Source organism: Aulonocara stuartgranti (genome assembly GCF_965226115.1).
Source record: "Aulonocara stuartgranti genome assembly, chromosome: 6".
Taxonomy (NCBI): domain Eukaryota; kingdom Metazoa; phylum Chordata; class Actinopteri; order Cichliformes; family Cichlidae; genus Aulonocara; species Aulonocara stuartgranti.
In genome coordinates this window covers 8,181,027-8,207,101 of record NC_138944.1, presented here as the reverse complement: position 1 = coordinate 8,207,101, position 26,075 = coordinate 8,181,027, and the positions used below count along the sequence as shown (strand labels likewise).

Here is a 26,075-nt window from a genome sequence, read left to right as displayed (position 1 = left end):
TTACTAGTCCATATTCAGGTGTACATTTGTTAGGAAAGCCTCATAAGGATGATGCCTGACAAAAAGACGTAAATGATCGAACTGTACTGACCAGCTTCATTGTGAAAAGCAGTCATACTGAAGCCATGTTGGTTTTAAAACCCATGAACCACAGTCAGGAAACCTAAAATTGTTGGCCACGTCTTCCAAATCCCACAGCCCATGGAAGACAGATGTGCTCCTAATTTGGGCTCCCAATTCAGTAAGCACTTTGAAACTTCTGTCCCTTGAAAGTGAGATGCTTATGCCTGCCTTTGAACCGTCAGGTGTTGACAGCTGTGAGCAACAGCCTGGTTAGTTCCTGTCAGGTAGGATAACTTGCTCGCTTTGTAAATGCCTTAAAGGTTGGCACAGCAGCAGAGGAGTGCAGATCAGATTAATCCATCTGTGGTTGGAGGCAGAATTTTGGTTGTAGTAAATCACAGAAAATGACACTCCAGGGACCATTGCTGCAAAAAATATAACAGAGACAGAAACAGAGAGACAGCGGAGAGTGATGATCATATCCCATCTATTGCACCGGCAGAAAACAGGAGTAATATTATGCTGCCTGGAAACTTCTAATGGATCTTCCTCTCAGTTCAATCACTGCACAGAAGAGGGTCCCATCATCAACAATTCAATACTTTTTTTCAATTAAAAAACAAATTTTCCTCTCTGAACACAAGCACAATTAAATAATTATATTTATTTAAAATTCATTCTCAGCTTATGTTGATGGAAAAAAAAAAATCCACCACAGTTTATGCGAATTTGAGCAGATAAAGAGGGGCAGATGATTACTGTTATTACTTTGGGACAGTGTAGAGTTTCATCCACAGTTCATCACTAAAGGATGAATTACTGCTGCAGAGGTTGTAAAGGTAGTAAGATTCATAAACTCCATCATCAAGACAATGGTGGCTACAGCCTGGAAAGTGGAGGAAATTAAATATAAAGCCATGTTTGGAACAGGTTGGTCACAGGGAAGAGGAGTTTAGAGGAGCTTGGATGAAGATGCACCTTTTTTCATGTCCTCAGAAGTTAAATTAACATCTTCTTATAAATTAGTTTGATTATGTTGGGGTGATGATTAATGCTGAAACACGTGCAACTGCAAGGGCAAACAAGACCTCAAAACCACAGTATGACAGGAAACCCTTGTTACGTGTTCATTACCTGTGGTGTCCCAGGTTTATATCCAGCAGGAGACTCACGTCATTCCCATAGTCTGTAATAAGCACTAAAAATGCCTTGAAAATTATCATTAAACAAAGATGTGATTAATTAGTAGATAAAGCAAAATCAGCTGAAGTGAGTTCCCAAACAGCTCTTTTAAATAACCATCAATACCGGCAAGCTAACACAACAAAAGGAAAGTGGGGTGCAAAACGGAGGAGAAGCAGTGATATATCACCACATCACAAGTGATCTCAAGGCACTTTATATTATAATGTAAAGAAACCACAAAGTCATAGATAGAAATCCAGTGAGTCAACCATCCTCTATGAGCAATCACATGGCTCTAAAAAAGGCCTTTCTTGGTCCAGAAACTGGCAGCATCTTTCTATGCTAACTGAAAGAGACAAAAAAAAAAAGAGATAACAACACAGAACCAAGTGCAAACTATGTGAGAGAAAAAAGAAAACATTAATCGCGTGCAGTAGTGGCTTATGAAAGCACAGGGAATGAGGGGAATGGAGAAGAAGCATCACGGGGAATTACCCAGCAGCCTGAGTTTGTGAGAGAACTCTAGGTATTATCAAAAAGGAACGTTTGAAGCTCAATCTCAAAAGTAGAGAAGGTGGCTGAACCCAAACAAGAAGCCAGTTCAAGAGAAAAGGGATCTCACAGCATGAGACTCTGACTGTCACTTTTGCACATGGCAGTAATTTCTAAATCAATCAATTCTGGATTTTAAAGGCCACTGTATAAAATCTGCTTCATTTTGGATCTACAGAAGACTTTTCAAAGAGTTTTTGGGACAACATGATAGAAAGGGATTAAATTATTCCAGTCCAAAAGTTAAAATTTTTAGCTTACACAACCAATTAAAACAAAAGAATATTTTATGAGGTATAGTTTCTTATACTCTTACTTTTGATAAGCCTCAGTACTGGGCTTTGGGATTTCTCTCCAAATCAAAAATTGAAATAAATAAATAAATAAATAAAAGTTGCAGTAGGAAAATTGTGTGGGGATATATTTGTGTGATCCTTTACAGCAAAACCTGCTGAACTTTTAGAGTTAAAACTGAAACGTTTTTTTTTTTTAAAACTCTCAGGCGGTTTATGTTTTATATCATACAAAAAAAGTATGAAAAAGTAACTTCTACAGCTTTACAGTTTTTTGTGTTGGTAATAAAAATGAGTAAGCCATTTATGTTACTTTTAAAAGTTCATAAATACAACAACAACAACAAAAAAAAAAAAACCCCAGAAAATATTATTATAATGAAAAGTGCAAAGTTAAAGTAGAAAATAATGACTATGTGCCGTGAGACACTCATATGGTTCAAATGTTTTTGGTTTGCGCACAAATGGCTGTTTCAATTGAAAGGTTGGTGATCCCTGGTTTAGAGTATGGATTAAATGCTAAATCCTAATTTTAAAATATATTCACTTTTCTTGCTGTAGTATTGGAAACGGAGGAAATACCATTCAGAATATCTGGTTAAGTCAATGTTCCTGAAGTTCATTCCTATAGAGATTAGAAAAAAGCATATCACACACGATATTAATTATATACAAGATATAATTTATTTTATACAAGTGTTAAAAAAAATGTAAAATCTCCATCCACTGTCAGCTTGTTTTGCATTTTGTAAAGAAAAAGAATGGAAACACTTAACTACCTTCTACAACAATGGCATTAAGCTTTGTGGTAACAGTGTTGTTGTGTACAGAACACACAATGAAAAACATTGGCCCTACATATTTAAGGTAAAATGCCGTAAACATTTATGTATAAAACAAAGTTCAAAGGTAATTAAAAGAAAAAAGCTATTTTGAAATGAAATGACCACCACAGCAGTTTACACACACTGTAAAAAAAAGAAAAAAAAGTGAAATTCATGTCAGTCTCTCTAGTTTCTTAACATCAAAGGCTGAATACCATTAAAATACATTTAACATCTGTTCAAATGGAAGAAATTTTAGAGCCCACGTAGAAAAGCTCTGTCAAAAAAAACCCACATCCACATTACTTTGATCTATGATATCTAATGGATTTAACCTGAGTGTATTAGGTTGTGCTGTGTTTCTCATATGGCTCATGGTTGCCCTCTTTAGGACAAGGAAGGAACTAATTTTTTGACAATTTGCTGACATCAAGTAGACATTAGGATAACACAACTTCTTGCACTTTGACATTTAAAAGACTGAGAAGAAAAACTGAATAAATACATGTCTAGACAGCTACTGGATGGACCAGCGCTGGAGTTGTCACAGGTGTAGCGGGAGGAGACACTTTGTCTTTATAGCCCAGCGACAGAATGTGTTTCTGCAGGTGTGTGATCCACTGCTCCTGAACAGACAGAGGTCCATGAAATACTTCCTCACAGAACCTGAACAGCAGGATAGAGAAGTTTTATTAACTGCATCATATGAAGCTGAAAAAGAACCCCCCCCCCCACAAAAACAAACATTGATATTAACTCAGTCTACACTCACTGGCCACTTCATTCGAGACACTTGTACAGCTCCTCATTAGGCCAGTGCATTTAACCATGTCGACATGGTCAACACAACCTGCTGAAGTTGAAGTGTGGTATGTGTGCTGTTCTACCAGCACAAACAGCATTTATGCAGAAAATATCCAATGGGCTGCCAGAGACCAGAGAAAAATGGCCAGACTGCTTTGAGCTGATGAGAAGGCAACAGTAACTCACTGCATTTGAACCTCTCCAAATGCACAACATGTTTAACCTTGAAGCAGATGAGTTGCAGCAGAAGACCACAGCGGGTGCAACGCTTTTCCAGCAACGAACAGGAAACTGAAGCTACAGTTCACACAGGCTCGCCAAAATTGGATAACTAATTATTAGAAAAATGATCCATTCAGTATCGATGGTTCGAGGTGATGGTGGTGTGAGACACACTACAGTGCTTAAAGAATTTGCTTGTCTGCCTCCACATGCATATGAGTCCAAGTGACATCCCATTCTTAATCCAGAGGCTTTAACGTGATTTTTTTTTGGATAATTTTTTTGCTTCAACTCTTCTAGGAAGGCTTTCCACAAAGTTTGAGTGTTTATGGGAATTTCTGAACAATATTCCAGAAGCACATTTATAAGATTAGACACTGATGTTGGACGAGAAGACCTGGCTCACAGTCTCCTATCCAATTCACCCCAAAGGTGTTCTGTCAGGCTGAGTTCAGGACTCTGTGCAGGCCAGTCAAGTTCTTCCAGACCAAAATCGCTCATCCACGTCTTTATGCACTTTGGTTCATGCACTGGTGTGCAGTTATGTTGGAACAGGAAGGGGCTATCCCCAAACTGTTCCCACAAAGTTGGGAGCATGAAATTGTCCAAAATGTCTTGGTATGCTGAAGCATTATGAGTTCCTTTCACTGGAATGCTTAATGCGTTGTTATAACACCACTGTAGACTGTGGAAATATTTAGAAGGGAGGAAGTTTTACAACTGGATTTGGTGGTATCCTATTACGATACCATGCTGGAATTCACTGGGCTCTTGAGAGCGACCAATTCTTTGCCAAATGTTTGTAGAAGCAGTCTGCATGCCCAGATGCTTGATTTTATACACGTGTCCATGGAACTGACTGAGCACTTAAATTCAATTATTTGGATGGGTAAGTGAATACAGTGTAGTGTATTTTCTTGGTTCCAAATTAGCATCATTTAAATGCCACAGCCTATTTGGGTATTGCTGCTCCCTATCTTTGTTGTGATGCCTGCTTCCAGCTGGATAATACTCCATGTTTTAAAGCTAAAGTCCTCTCAAACTGAATTCTTGAGCATGACAATGATTTCATTGTAATCAAATGGCCTCCACAGTCACCAGATCTCAATCCAACAGGGATGTGTTGACACAGGAGATTGACATCATGTCACATTGGACAAAAATGTCTAAAGAATGATTCCATCGGAGATGAATGTGTGCCACTGGAAAGGCAAAAGGAATCCAATCCAATCCAGTAGAACAAAGGTGTATCTCATTAAGGGGTTAGTAAATGTATAATAATGCATCTGACATTCAGACATTTTGACAATATGTTTAAATATTGTTCAAATGTAGCTTACCTCTCCATCAAATTTAAGATTTAGACAACCTAAAATTTTATAAAGCATTTCTACAGCTGTCAAATAGAGACTCACCTGCACTTGAGGGAATACATTTTACCCACCAGTTTGACCAGTGGAGTTAGTGGGGGCTTTGGCACCAGAGCAGGGATATTGCCAGACCGCGGTGGTTGCTGGGAGTTGCCGTTCTGATTTTCTCTACCTGCAGAGGCCCCGTGCTTTTGTGAATGCACCCCTGAAATCCCACAGAGAAGTTTTAGTATTGCTTTTTAATCTATTACACTGCATCTGTATCCAGCTATCTTCCACAGCCCTTTAGTCCCGTTACTTCACCTCTTGAGGAGCGCACGCTGTGGTTGCTGTAGTCCTTCCTGTTTACTTTGTATTCATAGCGCTGCATGGAAGACTTCAGACTACCGCCAGCCACACACTCAGATTCTGTGGATGGCGATGGGGATGTAGGAGTTTTGTGGGACTGAAAAAGAAAATTACAGTAAATTAGAATGAATGTAATACACTGATGTTTATCTGAATATCTCAGAGCACAGCCAACCTTCTTGATGTAAAGGTCTCCCATGCGATAACGCTTGGTAATTTCCGACACCTTGGCCGGATCTCTCCTGATCAGCTCACTAAGGAGTTCAATTGGTGAAGTCGCTCCATCTGCCTTCCATTCGATGATGCCCAGCTGTCGGAGGTGGGCCCTCGCGTGACTGGCCAAGGCCTTACGGTTCTCAAAGTCGAACCCACAAAGCTCACAGGATGTGTCTGACACAAACGAGATGGCACACATGTAAACTTCTGCTGCCACACTATTTCAATCAAGTTGAGGTGTGAAATATATCTGAGCCATCGCGATACCCTACTTATTTTATCTTTCAGGCACTCTCTTGGAGACTAACTGTTGTGCTTGGGATTATTGTCCTGTTGCATGAGCCAATTTTGGCCAAGCTTTAGCTCATGGGGAGGCTTCACATTTGACTCTAGAATACTCTGGTATGCAGAGGAGTTCACATTTCAGAGGAAAGAGGAGGGCATTGTTCCAGAAGTCTTGTGATTTGTTCGGATGCAACGATGCAAAGCTAAGTTTCCAACTGACAATTGTCAGTCCAATAATCGACGATGGGCGATATAGTCGCGCATGCACAGACTTTTTGATGGGCGGAACAATGTAATCACACATGGACTGAGTTGCATGTTTACAACACAGAAGAAGTCCAAACATGGACGAACTAATTTACAAAAAAAAATTAGGGCTGTCAGAGTTAATGCAGCGCTAACGCAGTCATTACGATTAATGCGGTTACAATTTTTAATGCGCTCAACCCATCTGAAGCGCAGAATGAACAAACTTTTGACAAACTGCCCAAAATGCGTTGACAGAGACATTTCAGGGATTTTGACTCAGTCTGCGCTCCAGATGGGTTCATTTGTAATTGCGTTAGTCGTGATGACGGTGCAAAATTTGGGATTTCTTTGGCTTTAAACCAGACGAAAGAGGTAAACCTATGGATGTAACCAAAGGGGTGTGCCACCTGTGCAGACATATAATGCGAGCAAAGTACACTACTAACTTGCTAGAGCATGTACGTGTCTACCATCTGGCTGAGTATGCTGGGCTATCACCAGCTTCTGCAGCTCCATCAACAAGCATTTGGGCGCACTCTGAGAAGGGTGCATTTGTTCGCAGATGAAAGAGGGTGCTGTTAAAACAGCGTTATTATTTATCTATTTATTTTTTGTTGACTGCCTCAATTAGCTCCATCATTATTAACAAACTTACTCATGGGGAAATAAAGAAATAAATCGCCCTTGTAAAAACTATCAATAGTCGATATATTTGTCCAATCGCCCAACCCCATTATGTTCTTTTAAGAAAGAAGAGCCTTTCTCCTGATGAACCTTCCAAACAAGCCATACTTGTTTTTGCTTTCTAACTTTACTGTTATCAACTTTATCTTTTATCGTTAACTTAGGTCTGTACAGTCTGATCTCAATGCTCCAGATCAGTAAACACCCAAAACGTTTCCTTTTATGTAGGTGGTTAAGTTCTGTACTTAGTTAAAATACGCTTTTCTACTTTTTTCTGGAAGTTAAGAGCACTGTTCTTTCTGTCAATTTAAGAGTCTATAGTCCCCAAGTAAGGGTCCAGTCAGGACATTATTCTAACCACACTTCATATTTGAAAGCAGTAATAGGCCAACACTATACACTATTCAAATGTTGAGTACATAAAAGTGACACAAGGAAATAGTTTCACCAAAAAGTTTCAATAATTAGATCATTTCAATAATTCACTAAAGCGTCTGGGAAAAATGCTATGATAACAAATGACAAAATATTGGTAAGTAAAGTAACAAACTTTACTTACCAAGGTGTATGACTCCACCCTTGCTAGATGGTGATTTCTCTTTCATGGAATAATCAAGAGGCGAGTTCGAAGCTGTCTCCCCAGATGTGAGGCTGTCTAGGGACCTTCTGGAGCTTTGAGAACCCCATGAGACTTTGCCCAATGCTGCAGACCCACTGGGCCCCAACTCTTTCCTGCCTTCTTCACCATGCATCATGACTTGTTTTAGAAGATCAATTGGTGATGTTTTAATAGACCAAGAGAGACCGAGCTGCCGTAGATGGGCACGGGCGTGGCAAGACAGGGCTTTGCGGGTGTCAAATAGCTGGCCACAGAAATCACAAAGGACTGTTGGTGGGGACTGCACATCTGTACAAGCTGGGGAAAATTATATATTACAACTTTATACATCTGATCTCACTGTACACACACAAACAGATGGAAAAATGCTAAAGCAAAGAGTGTGATTAAGAAAATAACAAATTAAGCCTGTTATAGTATAACATGGTACCAAACATAAAGCACTTGATTAAACGTTTTTTGCTTTACCTGACTCAGAAGGTTTTGCAGAAATGGCACCAGCAGACAAATTCTGCACAGGGGAGCTGCTCTCATTGGTGGATGTCTTCAGCTGAACAGAAACCTCCGTCTCTATAGGCTCAGGCTTGGGTTTTCTATGAAGGGGGTCCACTGCTAGCCGAAAACCTTTCTTAGCTTTTGGTGCCCTGTAAACGGGAGGGTGAGAAGCCTGAGAGACCTTTTCAGGGGTTGTAGACAGGGGTGTAGAGGAAAGAGAGGTCCAAGACTGGCTTGGACCTGAAGACTGAGTTGCAGGAGAGGGTGGGGCTGGAGATGGTGCTGCAGATGAGCTGGCTGTATTGTTTGTTTTGGGGGGGTGTACAGCTTCTAGCATGCCACTGGATACCAGATCCTCAACGGCATTGATTGCGGAGTTTTTCCCCACTAACTCACTCATCCCTATGTGACGCAGGTGAGAGCGTGCATGGCTTGCCAGGCCTTTTCTATTCTCAAATTCCTCCCCGCAGAGAATGCAGATGCACTCCTCAGATACTTTAGGCCGTTTGCTCGAGGATGACTCGGGTGGAGTAGAAAGGCGTTTGGATGAAGTTCTAGGTGGACTATTTGAAGTAAACTCTTCATTTTTCTCTAAATCAATAGGCTTGAGGTCCTCCTCTTCCATGACCTGATAAAGAAGATCAATAGGACTACCCTTGATGTCACTGTCAGAGATTCCAATCTGCCGCAAATGTGCCCGAGCATGACTAGCCAAGCCCTTGCGTGTCTCATACCAGCAGCCACAAAGTTCACAAACGTAGACCTCATCGTGGGGGTCTGAAGCTAAAAGAATGAGGAAATTGGTGAGAGAAATATACAAAGTTAGCAGGAGACTAATGTAAGATCAACATTACAAATTTAAATACCCTTTATTAAGTTGTGCCTTGCACCTGCAGCTACTCTCCTTCAAAATTTTATGTTTCTTATAAAACATTTGCATGGCTTCCCTTACAACCGTCTTGAGGTTGTAAGTCAATCATATTTAATTTTTGTTTACCCAGTTTGTGTGTCCTGGTTTCATTTCAGTACAGAATGAGAATCATTTTCAGTTTGTCATTTTTGAGAAGTGAGTTGGTGATAACCTGGAAGCCTGCTATCACGACTATTAATTTGAATAATTAATGTGAGTCTCACATGGGCAGAAGGACTGGGAGATAGATTACAGGAAACAGAGGTTTGTAAGCGTAAAGTTCCTGTCTTATGTTTGCATATCTGTGGATTCTCCGAAACACATTGAAATAAGAAGAAAGAAAGAGATTCAAAGTACAGGGCACGGTCTTTGCAGATAAATACACTGACACACACATCTTCTATGTATAAGTTTAGATATTTTGTAAAAGAAATCTCTATATTATGTTAAAGAAAACAGCTCTGTTCAGCCATACCTAACGTGATAGGAGCGTCAGTTTCCCGTGGTGCCCACAGTGGCTTTGCTGGGGCTGTATGCTCTGAGGAAGATGAGCTGCCGCCTTCAGCTGGCTTAACAGGAGAAGGAGATGATGGGGGGACAGTTGTTGAAGATTCATTCAGTTTTGCTGGAGATCCCTGATGATCTACCTTTTGTGGGGTTGTCGTGAGTCTAACCCCGGCCTTGTAAGAGGTATTAGCGTCTTCTTCTTCTGAAGGGGTCTTTGATTCCTGCTGCATTGTATTTTTTTGAGGCACTGGCCCAGGTGCAGATGAGTTTGATTTGAAATCTGGAAGGCAGCCATCTCTCTCCTGGATGATCTGGTAGAGGAGCTCTATGGGAGCCCCGCTGCTTTCTGACAACGTCACACCAAGCTGGCGCAGATGGAGTCGGGCATGACTGGAAAGTCCTCGCCGTGTCTCAAAGTACGTTCCACAGACTTCACACATTACTGGCTGTGGGGTTGCTGTGGGGGGAGTTAGAAGTTAATGATGACCAGTGAAATGAAATTAACAAGAATGGGCAGAAACCGCACAAGCAGACTCTAAATGACACTCTAAACCCAATTACCTGGAATAATGCAATTTTTGGTAATTCACCTAAAAGCATCCTTTGTCTTTTTACCTTGTGAATCCATTGATGCTGAAAAATGCTGCTGGTTTATTCTGAGAGATGAAAGTGTCGTCTTCCACTGGATCCTGTTAATACTGAATGAAAGCTGAAATTTTTAAAGGCAGAGGAGCTGTATTAGTGTTGACAACAATTTGCAGGTCATTTTTATAGCTCATTAAATAAACGTGCAATGCAATTTCCCTGAAATCCTACAGTTTATAACAAAAACATCCAAACTAGCTGCTTAAACAACACGATTCGACTGACACCTAGCATGAAGAAAGCCCTGTTCACAAACGTCTTCACAGCCGTGGATGAAAACCGGACTGCATCTCTTAACACAGCTTACAGTTAAATAAACTCATCTACTATAAATGTTACTGTACACACTTTAACAAAACCATCTGTAAGCAGTTGAAAGACATTGTAACTTTAAGCTAACTCGGGCTAACCCTGTTACAGCCTTTGTTTTGCTCTATAATGCTAACTTTAGCTGTTGTGCTAGCCTTAAAATAATCTTATTCAAGCTTAGAGAAGACAAGCTACAAATGCCAAAGCCTTAAATGGAAACAAATCATAAATCCTCTCTTTAAAGTATAGCAAATTTTGCCAAAAAACCCAAAATACTACCTGTGTGCATCTGTTTTCCTTATAGTAACAAGCTCAGCGGAAGTAGTGTTCCACACATTCCTGGCTGTATGTTTTTCCAAAATAAAAGTGGTGGAATAATGTCTTTTGAATTATATGGGTGGTATTTGTCATGTCAAACAAATACAATACAAAACTGACAGACATGTGAACATATTTGAATAAAAATGTGATTTTAATCCTCCCCTTATGATTTGATTGAACATTTTTAAGCTGAATATGCCACATGCATAGTGTACTTGGAAAGAATTTTGAGCTACCCTTTATTTCTTTACATTTTGTTTATAAGCAGCTAAACTTTCAGGTAAAGTGGTCTTAAGAAATAGTTCCCCAGCCTTTCTGGAGGTCTTTCAAAGTTTCATTTACTTTGTTCATTGGCTGCTTTTTCATTCATTGTCAGACTAGTTTTTGTACCTGACCATTTTCAGATATTGACCTATAAATTATCAAAGCACAAAAAGAGACCTAAATCAACCAATGAATCAGCGTTGTGTCTACACACGACAGCTTACCAAAGAACCAACTTTAAGTAGTGTCTTCAGACACTTTGTTGCTAGCAGGGTGTTGCCTGTACCTTTAAGTTCAGTTAGAATGTCACAATGTTTGTCACCATCTAGTGGTGAATCCGATTTCTGCAAAGTGTTCAACCCTTTAACTTTCACCTCTTAGGCAGATTTAGCAAGTTAAAGGGTTAACTTTAATATCACAACTTTTTTTATAGTTTGATTGAATGTATTTATGTATTTATTTAAACTCTCCAGTATAGTGAATTTAAAGAAATAAATCAAACTAGTTTTGACCCAAATGTATCACAAGAAGAGAAGAAACTTGTGTGTCTGTGACGGTAAATTGCAGACTGTTAAGTTGCTAGCATCACATTTAAGGTCTATTTTTAAAATTTGAATTTCTCATCAGCATCAGCACACATCAGACATTTTTTGGTAGGCTAGGTGTTTTGTAACGTGGCTGTTCAGAATACAGTCTAGACAACCAAAACATTTCTAACTGCACAACCACAACTCCATTGTGGCATATAGATATAGTCAAGATAGCCTGTGTTCAAACTGAGTGTTAAGATGGGAAGTACGGTGTAATACTCTTGACATCTGTAAAGAATATGTGTTTTTGTGTTCACATAATTAAATGATGATAATTTTAGGTTGATAATATGAATGCAGTCAATCATTCAGGTAAATTAAAATGAACATGCCTAGAGTTTGGCTTTTGTACTTATGTTTCGTGTCATTTTTGCCTAAATGTTACAAGGTTACTAACTGTTATGTAAAATATATATTTCTTCTTTTTTAAAAAAATAATAAAATGGTAAATCTGAGGCGTATGTCTCACAATTGAATAAACATTCAGTATTTGTACTTTTTTGTAATTGGTGTAAAAGGTGGAGAACTCCATTCTGACCAGTGGGGACATTATGTGACCTGAAAGATGTAGAACAGGGTGACGTGATGGAATCACAGACAGTACTGAGAAAAGCCATCAGTCCTCACAGCAACTGAAAACCCACACAGACACTTTTCTGTCATCTTTTTCATCCATGTTTCAACATTTGTCTTCAAACATGGCATCAACTAGCCTATCAGGTTACGCCAAAAAAATAACATTTTTGAACAGTAAACCTGGAAAACTAAAATATAATACTGAACAAAGCTCAAGTCTAGATGGTTATGAAATAAGGATTAGGTTCTGTGGCAGATAATCATCTCAACAAACACAGAACTTTGTGATTTCCGGGCTATTCTATCAGAAATGGAAACATGATTTAGTATCTTGTAATGTTTCTGTTGAAAACTGAGAGTGCCAAAGTGTGATCAGTTTGCTGCAAGCAATTAACATAATTTTGACATATGAAATTGAAATCATATATATGTATCAGAATGTATGTTTCTATCAATCTATGTATCAGAATCTGAAAACTTTATTAATCCCTGGGGAATTTGTGTATGTGGATTTATGTGTTGACAATATAATTATATGTTGGCTTTGACATGCTCTTTGTAACAGTTTGTTTCTCAGACTCTCAATTAAACCTACTGAGTTCCAGCAATGAGGTGCAAAACTTTCTCGGGGAAGGAAGCTTTGGAAAAGTCGTCAAGTGTGTCCACACTGTATCCAACACAGAGGTTCCTATCAAAAAAATTGAAGACAAGCCCGTGATCTCAAGCCCTGTGATTTTGTAAGGGGGACTAGATCATTCTTCCATGAAGGATTCATTTGTCTTGAATTTGAGCTCCTTGATCTTAGTCTGAAGGTGTATATGCAAGAGAGACTCTCACCCAGTTTCACATCAGGTTTGCCATCTTTACCTATTTCACTGTGTAAATACAAACTTTAAAAAAAAATACTAATTTGCACAGATGTGTTTAGTTAGAACACATTTGTGTGATTCCAGCTGACCACAGCGTTGTTCCTGCTCGAGACCCTGAAAATCATCCATGCTCATATAAACCCTCAAAATATTATGGTTTTGGATTGCAGACAACAGCCACTGCAAGTCATGCTCATTGATTTTGGCCTGGCTCACCATGTCTCCGATGTTGTGCAAAGATCATGTGTGCAGTCCATGTGGTACATGCAACCTGGTTAACCTAACAAATAATGTTAAAAATATGCACAGAAAGCTGAAAACTGCATTTTTAAGTTTTGAATAATGAATGCCCTTATATGCAACTGCTTCACTTTGCAAAGTGAACTTAAAACAGTGGATTTGAGATATTGTTCTTCACTTCAACCTCTTCGATACATTAAAACCTATTTACAGTTCTAGATATGTGTAAGAGAACTCAGTGGTTTCCCGCTTTTTCCTGGGAACAATGAATATGCTGTAGTAGATATCTTCTGCACAGAAGGCGAATAAGCGCTACTTAATCAAATCTTTATGCTTTTTCCAGATGAGGTTCATTGTGGACAGTCTGAGTCAGCCACCAGATTATCAGTTAAGACAAGATAAGATAACCTTTATTAGTCCCTCACGTGGGAAATCTGTTGAACAGTGGACAAAAAAGCCCAAGGTTCATTCACCTTGAAAACAGATGTAACCAGGAGACCTGGAGATTAAAGGTCCTCCTTTCCTGCCTGCCTACCTACCTACCTACAACTAACTTGTCTAACTTAACCACTACTTCTTTATAGACTTTTACAAAGAAACTGGGCACCACCATAGCGACACTAGATTTATTTGTCTCACTTCTTTAGAGGCCTTGAAGAAGGTAGGGGTTCTTTTTGGATCAGGCAGCCATTAATACAATATAGAATAGTTGCTACAAGGACATCTTCCACTGACTTTCATTATAATTCAAATGAATAAGTTTTATTAGAAAAAGGGAAACAAAAATCTAATTCAATTAAAAAAAAATGTGACTACACAGAAAGTATTTTGGTAGCCAAGGAGCTAAAAATGATTTTAAATATTTAACATTTTCTTAATTCCTAAATTACATGTACTTACATGCGCATATACATGCACATCAGTTTAATCTAGAGGTGCCAGAACTAGCTTGCTAAAGGGTACTGGATTACTTTGTAAAGTGAATCTTGTAAACAAGGATTGTTTTGGACTTTTGTTTTTGGTTTTACAAATGGATTATTTTCATCCAAGCCAGAAGTCTGAATTATTGTTAGTTTCTCGGACTTTTTAATCAAAACAGTATTGCCGGTTGGTGGTTAGGCTGAAAAACCATTGTGATCTTTGTTATTTATATTGAATATTTTTTAAAAGTTCATAATTCATAAATCTATATTTAATGTCTCAAGTAAAAATGGCCATGAAATAGAAAAAGCTGTAAAACTTGTGAAAATACAGTTAAAAAACCAAAATGTTTTTCCATCTTCACATTTTCCAAAGCCTTGACACTCCGGCCCTAAGGTGTCGTAGACATACATCGTTTTTGTTTTTATCTTTATTTTAAGAACATTGAATTTACAAGTAATAATTGAGCTCTATATATAAAACTGACATTGTCATTGACCCTGACATTAACACTGGGGCCCCAAGAAGCCAGTCACACTTTTCCCTCACTACGACATCCCTGCATTTTTGTTCATATGACAGTGTTTACACGGTGTACTTAGAAAATATGATCTTATATCAGAGATATACATATTTAGAAACAGCTAATCTTTACTTTTAATCGTTTTTATCTTCACTTTTACTCTGAAGGGATTGATTTTTACTTCCGGGTGGCCTCAGCCGTCTCTGCGTACTTATCGCACGCTCGCTTTTCCACTTTGACTCCTCTATTCTCTTGCAGCCTGCAGACTTCTGCTTCCAACTTCTTTCGCGCTTTACGTCAAGACAGGTGAGTAGGATGTTTATGGGATTAGTCAGAAGTTTACAGCGTGTCTGTAAAATCGACTTTGTATTTCCTCTGAAACAAACCGAAACTAAAGAAAGCAGTTTCGTACGTAAAGCTAACATTAAGCTAGCCTGTCAGGCGGGTGAGCGGCTGGCTCCTTCATGAAGTGTTTGGCCATGTTTTCTTTCTTTGTCCCTGTGCTGCAGCTTGCAGAATGCACTACTCACTTCCTCTCCGCTCTGTTCTACTACAGCTTTTTCTGTTTCATTTCGAAAACGAAATTTAAACATTAAAAGCTTAACTTTTATGACTGAACTTTGACCCATTACGTGCATTTATCTCTTTAAAACCAAGCACAGTTCCTTGACGATTGTTAGCGTTTTTTCGTATAAATTGTGACGAGGGAGAAATAATCCAGATTTATTCATACATCACTGAAAAGCATAGGCCTTTGGATTAATACCGACTGCTATTTGTTTAGTACAGCGTATCTTATTTGCAAGTTTATCGTTTATTTGCACATTAATTTTGCATACAGGCAATAACTATCCAAAGTAACTGACCGCGCAATAATCCTCGGAAATAGTCTTTATAGGCACAGCGAGAACCCTGCCGTTGGTTTGTGCGTATCATGGTTATGTAACCTTGCTAATAGGCCATTGTTCCCTGCAGGCTGAACATGACTTGCATGTGACACTATCTGGGTCTGCTTAAGTTACCAAGTCTTTGAACCTCTGGGCCTCCTAAGAGCTGTAAAACATGGCTCTTGGATTGAACCTCACCGCATTTATTTTTATTTTTCCAGTCTAAATCTCATATTTTTTGTTTATCAGAGCTTCATCTCAGGCACCACCCAGCTGAATTTATCTGTGGTGGTCTGCAAGCATTAGGAGTTTTCTGGTAACTGTTTGTGCTGTTTCTCTTTCAGTCATTTGTCTCAAACACCATGTCTGCTGGAAACGCTAAGATTGGCTTCCCTGCCCCAAACTTCAAAGCCACAGCTGTAGTTGATGGACAGTTCAAGGACATCCAGCTGTCAGACTACAAAGGTTTGTAGCTACATCTGTTCTAATTGGCTCATTCTGGCTTTTATAAGCCTATACACTAACAGCTTATTCGACTAGAATTAATACTTAACATTGTTTTTATTTCCTCCTGTTGTGCTGCAGGGAAATATGTAGTTTTCTTTTTCTACCCCCTGGATTTCACATTTGTGTGCCCCACTGAAATTGTGGCCTTCAGCGACAGGGTAGAGGAGTTCCGCAACATCGGCTGTGAGGTTATTGGCTGCTCCGTGGACTCTCACTTCTCTCACTTGGCATGGTAAGAACTCACGGATAATGAAACATAATGAGCATTTGTGGGAATTTGACTACTTCCTGAGCTCTTTACCAATAATAACATCCACACTGCTCACATGTTAGCAGGTGGATTAAGCAGAACTTCAACAAAAGACTTTTTACCTGTATTACAGTGATTATCTTCGCAGGTGAACTGTATTGCTGACTCTTGTAATTTTAAACTAACTGGGAAGAGGTGACCTTAGTGAATCTTCACATGTGCATTTGAAAATCTACTTAACAAAACAGTTAAGTGAAAGCTGTTCTGTGCACTTGTCTGTCTTGCTGTTTTTATAGCGAGGCCGTCTTAGGCTGAACTTATCAGACGTTTATACAAGGTCCATCAAACTATCCTCGGTTGGCCGTTTCTGTTTAGACAGTTAAGGGTGAAGGATTTTGGCTGCTGTGAAGGAGTGCCCAGCCCAGTTTATCTGCAACGTGTTGATAAGGGCGGCATACAGCAGCTTCTAGAAGGCATAAGAAGACATGCGGCATTACACAACCTGCACAGGTCTTCATTTGGAATGTTGTGTTAAAGTTTAAATGCATTATATTTGATTAGGAAGATCAGTCGGTATGTTTCCTCACTCACCTGATCGGATTCATTACTTTAAAATAAGTGTATATAATATTTTTGGGGTTTGTTTTTTGTTTGTTTTTTTTCCAATGAGAAGAGATTGATGAATGGAGGTTTTACAGCTTATTCAATCTGAAGCAAAATGAGTATATATTATAACCAACAGTTAACTGCTAAAGCTCATAGTTAAAATTCTACACAACATATTTGCTATTAAATATACTGAACGATTAGTTTTGTCAGTCTGTCAGACACTTTATCATTTTATTGAATTTAATACCGTAGATGCCTTTCAAGACATTAAAATCAATGTGTCATAGATTTTTAAAAAGTCAACAATGGACAGGCTTTAATAAAAACGTCTTTTAAAGATGGGGAGAATCGATATTGTGACTGTGGTGCAGGCAAGTTCTAAAAATGAGAAGCAATTTGGGTGAAAGTTCTGAAGCAGGTGGTGAGAGCAATGAAGGAGGAGGAACTGAGTATGGGAACGTATGTAGATCAGAGACAGATGAGGTATGAGGTTATGGAGACAAGCAGAATCTTGAAATAATGTGGCATTGTACAGAAAGCCAATGAAGTTGTTATAGGATGGGAGTAATATGTTGGCGCATGCTCTGGTAATGACACAGCAGCTGCATGAACAAGATGAAGTCTGGAGAAGTTTGTGCCGTATACCAGAGAGGATAAAATTACAATAGGTAATCTGGCACGTAACCAGAGCACGTGCAAGAAAAGCTGTATTACTACCTGTAAGGAATGGGTGTAGCCAACTAATATTACATAAGTGGATATATGCAGACTGACAAATATTGATTTGCGTTTCAAAACTTTAGGTGATATTGAATTTAAACCCAACCTGACTCCTCACCGTCATCTTTGCCTGCTCTATTAGGCCCTGTGCTACTCTGTTTGATTGGCTAGTTAAGGTTAGAAAGATATTTCAGGGTCAAAGCTAACCAGTAGCAGAGGAAAGTGGTATCTTCGCTGAAGATGGTTTAGTTAACCTCAGAGTGTTGAATCTCACAACAGGCAGCAGAGACCAGAAGTGGGACATCTGTAAACTACATAAAACTGCAGTATGAGGAGAGTTTTCACCACATTATTATTTTGCTACTTGGTGTTTGTCAGACTGTCTTTTGAAGCATTGTGGAGAACCTCTGAATGCAGTGTGTCCTCATAAAGTTGAACAACTGATATGTTATCCTCTCAGACACCGCCTGTATCTTATCTCTAACGGCGTGTTAAATGACTCTCCCATTTCAGAGAACTACAAGGTCGAAGGGGTGGCGGGGCAAACGCAAGGTTTATCAACCAGGAGACCTTCCCTGTGGACATTACGTGTTTTGTACTTGTTAATAATATAAAAAAAAAATGTTTGTTTGTTTTTGGGGTTTTTTTCCCTCTCTCTCTTCAGGGTCAACACACCAAGAAAACAGGGAGGTCTGGGTAACATGAAAATCCCCCTGGTATCGGACCTCAGCAAGTCAATCTCCAAAGAGTATGGTGTGCTGAAGGAAGATGAGGGCATCTCATTCAGGTCAGTTAAATGCCCTTTTTAATATAAAATTATTTTAATAAAAACCCACTGGTTATTGTTAAAAAGCAGCTTGGTCTACTGATACTTTAAAGTATTTGTAAAAACTGCAACATCTTGTGAATTTCAGGGGTCTCTTTGTGATTGACGACAAGGGTGTCTTGAGGCAGATCACCATTAACGACTTGCCTGTGGGTCGTTCTGTGGACGAGACTCTGCGCCTGGTTCAAGCCTTCAAGCACACAGACAAATATGGAGAGGGTGAGTAAACTGCCGTACCTTCCCTCAGTTCATCCGTGTTTACTCAGCATACACTGGTGCTCAGGTTTAGTGGTATAACTTATTACAGTTTTTGCCCGTTGCCTGAACACATTTTGCAAAACTTTGCTCATTGTGCCAAAACCCTAAACACAAGTAAACATGACACAACACTGGGAAATATACCATTCACATCTGCACCAAATTGAAACTCTACTCTCAAAACCTAAACTCTGCTATCAAAACCTGACATTCCTTTGTCAAAATGTAACTCTGTTGACAAAATGACACATACTTGCATCATATGCAAACACTTACAGAGCAGGGGGAACACACTAGTCTACTTTATATAAAGCACTGCAGTCTTTGATTTCCATTGTTCATTCAGAAGGCATATTTTCAGGAGACACATTTGCAAACAACCAAAAAAGCAAATAGGCCTACTCAATATTGTACATTGCAGCACTGTACATTGCAGTACCATGAATTCAGATAAAGCAAAAATAAAAAACAAAAACAAAAAACCCATAATACAGTAATAGAAAAAACACTATACTGTAAACAAAAAATCATGACAATTGTGCATACGTGGGCTCATGGATCCCGCCGTCTGTTGGGGTCTGGCCACAGGACCTCATCAACATCGCAAGCAATGTCTCCTCCTGCTAGGCACCGGGGAAAATATCCTCTTCCATGTCAAAACCATCCATGGATTGCTGTCACCTGAATGTCGCCGCAGGCCTGTTCCATTGCCTGCAGAAGAGGCATGCAGGCATGTAGTTGGCGGTCATATACACGCCATCTCCAAGCCGAAAAAAATTCCTCTATAGGGTTTAAAAATGGTGAGTAAGGGGGCAAGCATACCACTTCAAGTTGACTGTGGTTGGAGAACCAGGACCAGAGCAGCCCGATGGAAACTGACATTATCCCATATCACCACAAACCTGGGCTGATCTGGTCTGTTCTGTACAACTATATCATGGAGAGCATCTAGAAATGTGAGTATATGTTGCCTATTGTATGGACCTAGTTTTGCATGATGATGCAGAAGCCCTCGAAGGCTTATGGCGGCACACAATGTGATATTTCCCCTGCGCTGCCCTGGAACGTGCACAATTGCCCTTTGGCCAATTACATTACGACCCCGTCGTCTTGTTTTGCACAGGTCGAATCCAGCTTCATCAATGAAAATGAATTCATGAGGCTGTGCAGCTCCATCCATGGCCAAGATTCTCTGTAAAAAAAAAAAAAAAAAAAAAAAGAGAACATATTACTGTACTACAGTGCTACACATACAGAACCCTCACCCCATCACACGGGTACCTGTGTAGCTCTCAGAATGTATTCATGTGGTACTGATATGGTACATATTCAGCTCGAAGTCCTTTGACCCTGTCACTGTTCCTCTCAAATGGGACTCTGTAGAGCTGCTTCATGGTGATGCTGTGTTTTCCCAAGATGCGTCTGATGGTGGTGATGCTCACATGGTTTATGTTGTTGAACACTTGCCTGTCTGCAAGTATTTGCTTTCGTAGCTGGTGGAGACGGATAGCATTGTCTGCCCTCACTAGGTCCACAACGGCAAGTTCCTGCCGTTGTGTGAGCAGGCGTTGGCGTCCTCCCCCAGAAGGTCTTCGAGTCATTCTAGAGAAATACAACCACATATTGTCATCGGTTTGCTTATTTTTCTTACAGTACTTTACTGTATATACTGTATCATCCACTGTACAACACTGTACTTCAATATAAGTAATCATGGTATGTTTCACAGAAACTACCACTTTGGCTGCAAAAGGAGCATTAGCACCCTGCAATACCCTGTACACTTGATATGGTAACTGTAGAACAGTACTATAAAAACCATCTGAGTAGAGTAGAAGACAGTGAGATGAAGACAGACCTGTTTTCTAGTCGGAATTTTCTTATTACAGATGCCACTGTGAAGCGGCTTAGATGTGGGTGGACTCTCTGCCCAGCTTCCCTCATAGTCAGGCCGTGGTTGATGACATGGTCCACCAAAGTTGCTCTTATATCATCAGAAATATGGGTCCGTGCATGGCCTCTTTGACCTCCTCTTCCTCTTGCTCTCCCTCCATCCATGCTTGCAAAGTTCTTGAAATGGCTAAACTGAGGGCTTTTTGTGGTTGGCTAATTGGTGTTCAGTTTTGCAAGTAAGTGCCTTCAGGTGTATATTTGAGTGGTTGCAATTACCCAATGTGTTTTGTATTTTGGATACATGTGTTTTCCAAATGGCATCCTGAAATTTCATTTTTGAACGAAGTGTCTTATGTATAAAATAGAGTGTACTATGCAGGACCATGTGTGTTGCATAAAGGAGTAAGTGTGTTGCATAATTGCAACCAGAGTGCAAAGCAGCACTTTTGTTTAAGGTATGGGTATGGTGTTTGAGGTATGGTAACAAAAGCTTCAAGTTGTGTTACTTTAGTCTAAGCATGGGTTTATAGTGTTCAAGCAACGAGCAAAAACTGTAATCATGCATTTGTCATAAAAATAACCCAAATACATGTCATTAATTTTACCTGTAACTTCAGATGCTCTAAACTGCACATCACACACTTAAAATGGAAATAGCTGATTGGTAAAATTGACTGCGAAGCTGTGGCTAGATTTGGCGGTTTAGTCCTTCCTGTGTTTCCCAACCAGTCACATATGTACTTTGTCCTTTAGATTATACCAAGTTCAGTGTGTATAAATGTCAGCTTAAAGTAAACTTTGTCCCTCCTGCCACTTCACGCAGTGTGTCCTGCTGGCTGGAAACCCGGGAGCGACACAATCGTCCCCGACGTCGAGAAGAGCAAAGCATTCTTCTCCAAGCAGTAAATGTGAACGTCTCCTACTCTGCTGTTTTCTTCAACATAGCACTTGACCTCAGATGAGAGGGATGCCTATAAAGCAGTATCATCACGTCCAGACTAACCTGTTAAAACACACCTCAGCTTCATGTAGGGGGGAGGAAATGTTTGTTTTTTTTTTCTTTCATGTCCAGTGTACAAACTTTTGGGTAACCTCATCGTCTTGATCACTGAAAGTATAGTTTTGTTGTTCCTGTGCTTTCAAAGAAAGCACTGAAATTTGTTTCCTGGCTGTTGATAATAATTTGCTACCATCTTTATTAAAACATGGAGGAAAGTTATGATCAAGTGTGTGTGGCTTTTTTTTTTTTTTTTAAATCAAAATGTGAATGCCTGTCCACTTGCAACCACTAGGTGGCGGCAGAACTCTTCTAAAGCTACTCTTGGCTCTTTTTCTTTGTGACTGATAACTTAGTTCTTGGAATAAACCTTTTTATTTGTGTTTTTTATTGTGGTGTATCATTCTTGGCTCCTGTACCTGGCAGAAGATCTGAGTGCGTCACAAAGCTGCCAAGAGTTGGTTAATATTGGAGTTGCTGTGTTTGACTCAGCACAACAGCCTGTTATTGCCAAATGGTACTGAAGCACATTGGGAAAGATTACTGGATGTGATTATATGACCGTCCTAACCACAACCTGTATTTCACAGTTCCACAAACATTTTTGATATCTCACTGTTTAATATTTCCGATTTCCTGATAACATTTGTCTTATTTACTAATTCAGAGAACAACGCTCCAGTACACAATCCTGCTTGTTTTACCGAATGTTCTCGGCTTACTGGAACATTTTCTCAGTTTTACGCGAGCCGATTCTTGTAACTCAAACTAGCTCTCAGTAATCAGTCTAACATGTTTATCTGGAACTTTTTTTTTTAACCATTTTTCCTCACCTAGTGTTCTCACGGCTTGTTTTGGGAAAATGAAAGCAGAATGGGGAAACTCCCTTAACGCGAATAAACCACTCATTGACAAACCTTTTCAATTACACACACACTGTGGTGTAAAGGGGAGCGCGCAGCCCTTCTGACGGGCAATGTGGGAGGGAGTTCCCGGAAACCTATCGTGATGTGACGTTTGACAGCAACATGCACCATATATGGACTGACGCTTGTGCGTCAGTAAGGAAAAATCCTACGCTGGGACGTCTCCAACGTCAACCAACTTCTGGTGTTGTAAACTTCACTGCTGATCAGAGACAGCGGTGTGGTTTAATGCTCACGAGAAATACAATAATTTTTGAAGTGGCACTTAAAAAATACACGACCTCAAAAACAAAGCAACACATTTCTTAATTTCATAATGTCATTTACTTAAATATTTACTGTACAGGTCAAAAAACAAAAAAACAACAAGAATGGTCCATGAGGTTAACTCTAACACAAATAACTTACATAAAAAGCATCACAAATAGCAATTAAAGAAAATGTAAACAGGAAACGCCAAGACGACACTTTCAAAAACTTATTCAAAAATGCCCTAAGTGTTTTAGTCTTGTATTATTTCTGTGTATGGGTGATGTTTCTTTAGACGGCAGAAATCACAATAATCCAGTTTTCATACTAAAAACGTATAAAGACCAGGTTGGGTTGTCAGTCCAGGTACTGTCCAGTGTTTTAATAAGTGCATTATTTCTTCAATAAGACTTTACTTTGGGTGCTAGCATGAGCTGGCAGCCACTGCTCACATGCGTCATGACTTTCTGTTTGAGTTGGGCCACCTGTTCCCGCAGTAGAGAAGCCGTGCTTGACAGCCCAGCGTTGTCATTTTTCAACACTTTAACCTTGTCTTCGAGACGGGCGATGCGCTCCAATTTGCGCCTCCGACACTTTGAGGCTGCGAGCCGGTTCCTCAGCCGCTTGCGCTCCGCTTTTACCCGCTCCTGATTCTCCATGTCGACAGGGGACATGGGCGGAGAGCTGTTGTCGCTGCTCTGCATGTCGGGGACTGTCTGGGGCTCCTCTTTCATCCCTCCGAACCGCTGAGGGTGGATGCCGGCCCCGGACAGTGAGTGCTGGAAGTGGTGTGATCCGTGCGCAACGGCTTGAGGATGCTGGTGGTACTGGTGATGAGGCAGGTAGCTGATGGTGGTGGAGGGATAGCTGGCAGCAGAGGTCAGGCTGGGGTTCGTGGTGCAGCTGCTCAGGGTTGTATACTCAAGCGGCTCCGGTTGCATGGATGAGCCGAACACCGAGACTGGAGCCGAGCAGCCAATCCCGCCTGTGCCGATGGACACGTTTGGAGGAGCCATCTGGTTCATCTTGTGTAGGTCGTCCAACGCTTTAACAAAACCTTCGGCAAAGCCCTCCTGCTCCTCCGTGATCCCGCGGTTGTACAGGTACTGAGCAGGTGTCGGCGTAGTGATGACCCCGTTGCTGCTCTGGACGATCAGTCGCTCTAATTCAGGAGAGGCGAGCTTCAGAGAGCCCACTTCTGCCGTCCCCGCTGGATAGAAATCACTGTCGGCGCGCAGGTGCTGTGACTTGAAGTTTGAGTTCCGATATGTATCGGAGAAGTTCAAGTTCATATTCTGCTTAAGCAGCTTGTAGTCCTGCAGGGCTGCGCCTGGATGGCCATAAGCAGAGAGAAACGAGTCGTCATAAAAAGGCTGTTCCATTATTGTGGACATATTTCAAATCAGACAGTCAAATACAAGAGTGCGCTGCAAAAGATGTTGCTCGGACACCGAGGCTTCAGTGTCCCAAAATGAGTCAATCTCCAGCACAAAAGTCCCGCTGTATTATTATACTGAAGACCAAAGCTATCAAAACAGAGCAAAACTTCCAAATAGTGGAACTGTACTGTACCAAGTCGTCGATTTGTACCTTTAGTTGGAATCAAAGCGGAGTCCAGTGACTAACTCAGATGTTTTCATTCCACTCGTGAGAAGGAGAGTCTGTTCTTCTACAAGTGTGCGCTCCACTTGTGTTTCCTTGTTAATGACAGGCGGCTGACGCGCTCTGCTGTATTTATATAAGCCCTCCAGAAGACGCTCTGATTGGCTGTTTCTGTATTGTCTCCGTCTGATCTTGACTTGACGCAGCTTCCAGGAAAAACGGACTGTAAACACGACAAGACGTATTCGGCGCGGGGGAAACTGAGTCCAGGTAAGCATAAACACATAAAATAGGCTCCCTCAAGCATTCACACTCATAGTCATTTTTAACAAGTCCCTTGAAATGTTACCAACAGCCCAAAAGCGACTCAAAGCCAACCACAAACGGCAACGAGCGCTTTCCAGCTCTGTTCGGACACCTAAACCGCTGCCACTTTGCCTTTCATCCTTAACAGTAATCCCACCAGTGAAGATATATAATCTGGTGCTGAGTCATGTGCTACAAATTGATATCAGCCGGTCCATATTTGGCTATCCTGGCGCACCGGTTCCTCAATGACAGGAGCAGGAAGCCAATCCCATCCTGGCGCACTTCCAGCTCCATCTCTGGGGGATGTGGGAGGAGAAGGGGAGGAGGTTCGTCGCTGCCCCGCTTTACCCCGCAGGCAGGGAGAGGATGGGTAACTCTTGGGCGAGATGTCTTCAAAAACGCACGAAGCCTAACGGGTGTCTGGCAAGGGAGGACATGTTCGGTGAATCAGAGCAAACTATTAGTGCATTAAAAAAAGCAAAAAAATGTAATAAACAACCTTTAAGGCTTATACTCATAAGATTGAGGGAGATAATAGTCAGCCAACTTGAATTCAGTGCTCGGTACTTTGAATTTACCATGTTTACTTGCTCATGTGTTATTTATGTTTAATTAACAGTGTAAGTGTAGCCTTCTGAACCTACTGTGTTCCTATGGCAGCATGAAAACATGACACAACCTCTCAGGTATTTCAGGCTAAAGACACGTCACGTGCCCCCAACACCTGTTTGATAGAAAGACGTCTTTGTCTCCCCCGTATGGTAATGACTTCTGAATCACGACCCAGAAGGCCATGCGCACACGCACATCCATATTTTTTCTTCAGTTTTTTCTGTCTTCTGCTTACACTTGTCCTTAGGTCACATTCTGTTTTGATCATGAGTGTACATGTGTTTCCGTTATGGCGGAACCAGAAGAAGTCTAGCTGCATTCTTTAATCGTTTAAAACGTTTTTTTTTCGGTATCTTGTATAATATTAGAGACTTCTGCCAGGCTGCGCCATGTGAGTAAGGAAAATGTGGGTGATAGCTGGGTAATTGCAGGTCTTTTGGATGGCAATTTGAGCAATTTTGTCTGCATTTGTGGTTTCAAAGAATTACTTCAGCATTTTAGTGCTGTAATTTGATCACAAAAGGCAGATTAAATAAGAAAACTCAA

General features: G+C 40.4%; 3 protein-coding genes across 4 annotated transcripts; 1 reads left to right on the top strand and 2 right to left on the bottom strand.

Moving 5' to 3' along the window:
• Positions 1-2,754: 2,754 nt before the first annotated feature.
• On the bottom strand, positions 2,755-10,923 carry LOC309708227 (protein Wiz-like). Its single transcript, XM_082536043.1, has 9 exons — positions 10,860-10,923; positions 10,242-10,335; positions 9,595-10,083; positions 8,183-8,992; positions 7,655-8,011; positions 5,837-6,051; positions 5,617-5,758; positions 5,359-5,518; positions 2,755-3,583 (listed from the first exon to the last, which is right to left on the bottom strand). The coding sequence occupies exons 2-9, from the start codon at positions 10,252-10,254 to the stop codon at positions 3,427-3,429; spliced, it is 2,343 nt and encodes a 780-aa protein (XP_082392169.1). The 5' UTR covers positions 10,255-10,335; positions 10,860-10,923; the 3' UTR covers positions 2,755-3,426.
• A 4,129-nt stretch (positions 10,924-15,052) lies between these two features.
• On the top strand, positions 15,053-22,053 carry prdx2 (peroxiredoxin 2). Its single transcript, XM_082535293.1, has 6 exons — positions 15,053-15,190; positions 16,116-16,236; positions 16,357-16,510; positions 18,522-18,644; positions 18,772-18,902; positions 21,658-22,053. Exons 2-6 carry the CDS (start codon positions 16,134-16,136, stop codon positions 21,738-21,740), a joined length of 594 nt encoding a protein of 197 aa, XP_082391419.1. The 5' UTR covers positions 15,053-15,190; positions 16,116-16,133; the 3' UTR covers positions 21,741-22,053.
• LOC309707776 (transcription factor JunB-like) lies at positions 21,880-25,055 on the bottom strand. 2 transcript variants are annotated; one of them, XM_082535292.1, is made up of 2 exons: positions 24,597-25,055; positions 21,880-24,336 (listed from the first exon to the last, which is right to left on the bottom strand). In XM_082535292.1, exon 2 carries the CDS (start codon positions 24,296-24,298, stop codon positions 23,408-23,410), a length of 891 nt encoding a protein of 296 aa, XP_082391418.1. In that variant the 5' UTR covers positions 24,299-24,336; positions 24,597-25,055; the 3' UTR covers positions 21,880-23,407. The 2 variants fall into 2 exon arrangements, with proteins under 2 accessions (XP_082391418.1, XP_082391417.1); XM_082535291.1 differs by having other exon boundaries at positions 21,880-25,055.
• Positions 25,056-26,075: the final 1,020 nt, after the last annotated feature.